General features: G+C 67.6%; 1 protein-coding gene across 1 annotated transcript in view; it reads left to right on the top strand.

Annotated features, from left to right (window-relative positions):
* Positions 1-451: 451 nt before the first annotated feature.
* thoc3 (THO complex 3) overlaps positions 452-6,315 on the top strand; it is a 26,023-nt gene continuing 20,159 nt past the window's right edge. The window contains exon 1 of the mRNA XM_085995291.1: positions 452-679. Within this exon, the coding sequence (XP_085851417.1) occupies positions 500-679 (180 nt within the window). The 5' untranslated portion in view covers positions 452-499. The remainder of the gene's footprint in view (positions 680-6,315) is intronic.

A 6,315-nucleotide genomic window follows, 5' to 3' on the forward strand; every position in this document is an offset into this window, starting at 1 on the left:
CACCTTGGGACGTTTTACTATGTTAAAGGCACTATATAAATACAAGTTGTTGTTGTTGCCATGTTTTTCTAAAATTTCAAAAAATAGATTTTATTCAGTAACAAGTGAAAATGTAGAAACATGATCAAATACTCTGCAGTATACAACCACCTCTAGTAAAAGCACTGCACCTAACCAGGATTGCATGTGACAAGTGGGATACTGTCCCTTTACGAGAACAGCGGGAACCTGTTCGTGGTGTGAGTTTAAATAAAGTTTTATTCGCGGAGTCCGGCTGAACCATTCCTCTGGCAGGGAGGTACTCAATATATAAACATTTACAAAAATGACTGTATTGAAAAAACCTCCCTCGAATTGCAGCCTTCTTGCGCATTGATATGTTGTGTGAATGATTAGAGGTGTTAGTGGCGGGTGGCGGCTCTCGCTTCCCCAGCCGTTCCTGCTGCCCGAGACACCCCCTCCCCCGCGGGCAGTGAGTGGCTCGGCCCGGCGCGGGAACATGGCGGCCGCTTACCCGATGGAAATTCAGGAACATTTCAAAAATAACGGCCGCACCAAAGAGTTCTCGGCGCACGCGGCCAAGGTGCACTCGGTGGCGTGGAGCTGCGATGGGCGCAGGCTTGCGTCCGGCTCCTTCGACAAGACCGCCAGTGTCTTCGTGTTAGAGAAAGACCGGCTGGTGAGGAGCGCGGGGAGAGAGAAGGGGGAGCGAGAGAGAGAAGGGGGAGCGAGAGAGAGAGGGGGAGAGAGAAGGGGGAGGGGGGGGGGAGAGAGAGAAGGGGGAGGGGGGGGGGGAGAGAGAGAAGGGGGAGGGGGGGGGGAGAGAGAGAAGGGGGAGGGGGGGGGGAGAGAGAGAAGGGGGAGGGGGGGGGGAGAGAGAGAAGGGGGAGGGGGGGGGGAGAGAGAGAAGGGGGAGGGGGGGGGGAGAGAGAGAAGGGGGAGGGGGGGGGGAGAGAGAGAGAGAGGGGGGAGCGAGAAGGGGGAAGGGGGGAGCGAGAAGGGGGAAGGGGGGAGCGAGAGAGAGAAGGGGGAGGGGGGGAGCGAGAGAGAGAAGGGGGAGGGGGGAGCGAGAGAGAGAAGGGGGAGCGAGAGAGAGAAGGGGGAGCGAGAGAGAGAAGGGGAGCGAGAGAGAGAAGGGGGAGCGAGAGAGAGAAGGGGGAGCGAGAGAGAGAAGGGGGAGGGGGGGAGAGAGAGAAGGGGGAGGGGGGGGAGCGAGAGAGAGAAGGGGGAGGGGGGGAGCGAGAGAGAGAAGGGGGAGCGAGAGAGAGAAGGGGGAGCGAGAGAGAGAAGGGGGAGCGAGAGAGAGAAGGGGGAGCGAGAGAGAGAAGGGGGGAGCGAGAGAGAGAAGGGGGAGGGGGGGAGCGAGAGAGAGAGAAGGGGGAGGGGGGGAGCGAGAGAGAGAAGGGGGAGGGGGGGGAGCGAGAGAGAGAAGGGGGAGGGGGGGGAGCGAGAGAGAGAAGGGGGAGGGGGGGAGCGAGAGAGAGAAGGGGGAGCGAGAGAGAGAAGGGGGAGCGAGAGAGAGAAGGGGGAGCGAGAGAGAGAAGGGGGAGCGAGAGAGAGAAGGGGGAGCGAGAGAGAGAAGGGGGAGCGAGAGAGAGAAGGGGGAGGGGGGGAGCGAGAGAGAGAAGGGGGAGGGGGGGAGCGAGAGAGAGAAGGGGGAGCGAGAGAGAGAAGGGGGAGCGAGAGAGAGAAGGGGGAGCGAGAGAGAGAAGGGGGAGCGAGAGAGAGAAGGGGGAGCGAGAGAGAGAAGGGGGAGCGAGAGAGAGAAGGGGGAGCGAGAGAGAGAAGGGGGAGCGAGAGAGAGAAGGGGGAGGGGGGGAGCGAGAGAGAAGGGGGGGAGAGAGAGAAGGGGGAGGGGGGGAGCGAGAGAGAGAGAAGGGGGAGGGGGGGAGCGAGAGAGAGAAGGGGGAGGGGGGGAGCGAGAGAGAGAAGGGGGAGGGGGGGAGCGAGAGAGAGAAGGGGGAGGGGGGGAGCGAGAGAGAGAAGGGGGAGGGGGGGAGCGAGAGAGAGAAGGGGGAGGGGGGAGCGAGAGAGAGAGGGGGGAGAGAGAAGGGGGAGGGGGGGGAGAGAGAGGGGGGGAGAGAGGAGGGGGGGAGAGAGAAGGGGGGGAGCGAGAGAGAGAGAAGGGGGAGGGGGGGAGCGAGAGAGAGAGAGGGGGGAGCGAGAAGGGGGAGGGGGGGAGCGAGAGAGAGAAGGGGGAGGGGGGGAGCGAGAGAGAGAAGGGGGAGGGGGGGAGCGAGAGAGAGAAGGGGGAGGGGGGGAGCGAGAGAGAGAAGGGGGAGGGGGGGAGCGAGAGAGAGAGGGGGGGAGAGAGGAGGGGGGAGAGAGAGAAGGGGGAGGGGGAGAGAGAGAAGGGGGAGGGGGAGAGAGAGAAGGGGGAGGGGGGGGAGAGAAGGGGGAGGGGGGGAGAGAAGGGGGAGGGGGAGAGAGAGAAGGGGGAGGGGGGGGAGAGAAGGGGGAGGGGGGGAGAGAAGGGGGAGGGGGGAGAGAGAGAAGGGGGGAGGGGGGGGAGAGAGAGAAGGGGGGAGGGGGGGGAGAAGGGGGAGGGGGGGAGAGAGAGAAGGGGGAGGGGGGGAGAGAGAGAAGGGGGAGGGGGGAGCGAGAGAGAGAGGGGGGGAGCGAGAGAGAGAGAGGGGGGGAGCGAGAAGGGGGAAGGGGGAGCGAGAAGGGGGAGGGGGGAGCGAGAGAGAGAAGGGGGAGGGGGGAGCGAGAGAGAGAAGGGGAGGGGGGGAGCGAGAGAGAGAAGGGGGAGGGGGGGAGCGAGAGAGAGAAGGGGGGGAGGGGGGGGAGCGAGAGAGAGAAGGGGGAGGGGGGGAGCGAGAGAGAGAAGGGGGAGGGGGGGAGCGAGAGAGAGAAGGGGAGGGGGGAGAGAGAAGGGGGAGGGGGGTAGCGAGAGGGAGGGGGGGAGCGAGAGAGAGAGGGGGGAGCGGGAGAGAGAGAGGGGGGAGAGAGAAGGGGGAGGGGGGGAGAGAGAAGGGGGAGGGGGGAGAGAGAAGGGGGAGGGGGAGAGAGAAGGGGGAGGGGGGGAGAGAGAAGGGGGAGGGGGGGAGCGAGAGAGAGGGGGGGGGAGAGAGAAGGGGGAGGGGGGAGCGAGAGAGAGGGGGGGGAGCGAGAAGGGGGAAGGGGGGAGCGAGAAGGGGGAGGGGGGAGCGAGAGAGAGAAGGGGGAGGGGGGGAGAGAGAAGGGGGAGGGGGGAGCGAGAGAGAGAAGGGGGAGGGGGGGAGAGAGAAGGGGGAGGGGGGGGAGCGAGAGAGAGAAGGGGGAGGGGGGGAGAGAGAAGGGGGAGGGGGGGAGCGAGAGAGAGAAGGGGGAGGGGGGGAGCGAGAGAGAGAAGGGGGAGGGGGGGAGCGAGAGAGAGAAGGGGAGGGGGGGAGAGAGAGAAGGGGGAGGGGGGGAGCGAGAGAGAGAGGGGGGAGCGAGAGAGAGAGGGGGGAGAGAGAAGGGGGAGGGGGGGAGAGAGAAGGGGGAGGGGGGGAGAGAGAAGGGGGAGGGGGGAGAGAGAAGGGGGAGGGGGGGAGCGAGAGAGAGAGGGGGGGAGCGAGAGAGAGGGGGGGGAGCGAGAAGGGGGAAGGGGGGAGCGAGAAGGGGGAAGGGGGGAGCGAGAAGGGGGAGGGGGGAGCGAGAGAGAGAAGGGGGAGGGGGGGAGAGAAGGGGGAGGGGGGAGCGAGAGAGAGAAGGGGGAGGGGGGGAGGGGGGGAGAGAGAAGGGGGAGGGGGGAGCGAGAGAGAGAAGGGGGAGGGGGGGAGCGAGAGAGAGAGAGGGACGAGAGAGAGGGGGGGAGCGAGAGAGAGAAGGGGGAGGGGGGGAGCGAGAGAGAGAAGGGGGAGGGGGGGGAGCGAGAGAGAGAAGGGGGAGGGGGGAGCGAGAGAGAGAAGGGAGGGGGGAGCGAGAGAGAGAAGGGGAGGGGGGGAGCGAGAGAGAGAAGGGGGAGGGGGGGAGCGAGAGAGAGAAGGGGAGGGGGGGAGCGAGAGAGAGAAGGGGGAGGGGGGGGAGCGAGAGAGAGAAGGGGGAGGGGGGAGCGAGAGAGAGAAGGGAGGGGGGGAGCGAGAGAGAGAAGGGGAGGGGGGGAGCGAGAGAGAGAAGGGGGAGGGGGGAGCGAGAGAGAGAGAGAAGGGGGAGGGGGGGGAGCGAGAGAGAGAAGGGGGAGGGGGGAGCGAGAGAGAGAAGGGGAGGGGGGGAGCGAGAGAGAGAAGGGAGGGGGGAGCGAGAGAGAGAAGGGGGAGGGGGGAGGCGAGAGAGAGAAGGGGGAGGGGGGGAGCGAGAGAGAGAAGGGGGAGGGGGGGAGCGAGAGAGAGAAGGGGAGGGGGGGAGCGAGAGAGAGAAGGGGGAGAGGGGGAGCGAGAGAGAGAAGGGGGAGGGGGGAGCGAGAGAGAGAAGGGAGGGGGGGAGCGAGAGAGAGAAGGGGGAGGGGGGGAGCGAGAGAGAGAAGGGGGAGGGGGGAGCGCGAGAGAAGGGGGGGGGAGAGCGAGAGAGAGAAGGGGGAGGGGGGAGCGAGAGAGAGAAGGGAGGGGGGGAGCGAGAGAGAGAAGGGAGGGGGGAGCGAGAGAGAAGGGGGAGGGGGGGAGCGAGAGAGAGAAGGGGGGGGGGAGAGAGAAGAGGGGAGGGGGGGGAGCGAGAGAGAAGGGGGAGGGGGGAGCGAGAGAGAGAAGGGGGAGGGGGGGAGCGAGAGAGAGAAGGGGAGGGGGGGGAGCGAGAGAGAGAAGGGGAGGGGGGAGCGAGAGAGAAGGGGAGGGGGGGAGCGAGAGAGAGAAGGGGGAGGGGGGGGAGCGAGAGAGAGAAGGGGGAGGGGGGAGCGAGAGAGAGAAGGGGAGGGGGGGAGCGAGAGAGAGAAGGGGAGGGGGGGAGCGAGAGAGAGAAGGGGGAGGGGGGAGCGAGAGAGAGAGGGGAGGAGCGAGAGAGAGAAGGGGAGGGGGGGAGCGAGAGAGAGAAGGGGGAGGGGGGGAGCGAGAGAGAGAAGGGGGAGGGGGGGAGCGAGAGAGAAGGGGGAGGGGGGGGAGCGAGAGAGAGAAGGGGGAGGGGGGGGGAGCGAGAGAGAGAAGGGGGAGGGGGGGGAGCGAGAGAGAGAAGGGGGAGGGGGGGAGCGAGAGAGAGAAGGGGGAGGGGGGGAGCGAGAGAGAGAAGGGGGAGGGGGGGGAGCGAGAGAGAGAGAAGGGGGAGGGGGGGAGCGAGAGAGAGAAGGGGGAGGGGGGGAGCGAGAGAGAGAAGGGGGAGGGGGGGGAGCGAGAGAGAGAAGGGGAGGGGGGAGAGCGAGAGAGAGAGAAGGGGAGGGGGGGAGCGAGAGAGAGAAGGGGGAGGGGGGGAGCGAGAGAGAGAGAAGGGGAGGGGGGAGCGAGAGAGAGAAGGGGAGGGGGGGGAGCGAGAGAGAGAAGGGGGAGGGGGGGAGCGAGAGAGAGAAGGGGGAGGGGGGAGCGAGAGAGAGAAGGGGGAGGGGGGGAGCGAGAGAGAGAAGGGGGAGGGGGGGAGCGAGAGAGAGAAGGGGGAGGGGGGGAGCGAGAGAGAGAAGGGGAGGGGGGGAGCGAGAGAGAGAAGGGGAGGGGGGGGAGCGAGAGAGAGAAGGGGGAGGGGGGGAGAGAGAGAGAGAAGGGGGAGGGGGGAGCGAGAGAGAGAAGGGGAGGGGGGAGCGAGAGAGAGAAGGGGAGGGGGGAGCGAGAGAGAGAAGGGGGAGGGGGGGAGCGAGAGAGAGAAGGGGGAGGGGGGGAGCGAGAGAGAGAAGGGGAGGGGGGAGCGAGAGAGAGAAGGGGGAGGGAGGGAGCGAGTGAGAGAAGGGGGGGAGGGGGAGCGAGAGAGGGAGAAGGGGGGGAGGGAGGGAGCGAGAGTGAGAAGGGGGGGGAGGGAGCGAGTGGTGGGAGAAGGGGGGGGGAGGAGCGAGGGTGAGGGGGGGGGAGCGAGGGGGGGGGGGGGGAGGGAGCGAGTGGTGGGAGAAGGGGGGGGGGAGGGAGCGAGTGGTGGGAGAAGGGGGGGAGGGAGGAGGAGTGGTGGGGGAGAGAGAGAAGGGGGGGGAGGGAGCGAGAGAGAGAAGGGGGGGGGAGGGACGGCGAGTGTGGAGAAGGGGGGGGGAGGGAGCGAGTAGGTGGTGAGAGAAGGGGGGGGGGAGGGAGCGAGTGGTGGGAGAAGGGGGGGGGGGAGGGAGCGTAGTGGTGGGAGAAGGGGGGGAGGGAGGGAGCGAGTGGTGGGAGAAGGCGGGGGGGCGATGGACGCGAAGTGGTGGAGAAGGGGGGGGGGAGGGGGAGGGCGCGAGTGGTCCGGAGAAGGGGTGGGGGGATGGGAGCGAGTGGTGTAGAAGGGGTGGGGGGGATGGGAGCGAGTGGTGGGAGA

Source organism: Somniosus microcephalus, chromosome 8 (genome assembly GCF_052327205.1).
Source record: "Somniosus microcephalus isolate GS21.2 chromosome 8, FLI_Smic_1.0, whole genome shotgun sequence".
Taxonomy (NCBI): Eukaryota; Metazoa; Chordata; class Chondrichthyes; order Squaliformes; family Somniosidae; genus Somniosus; species Somniosus microcephalus.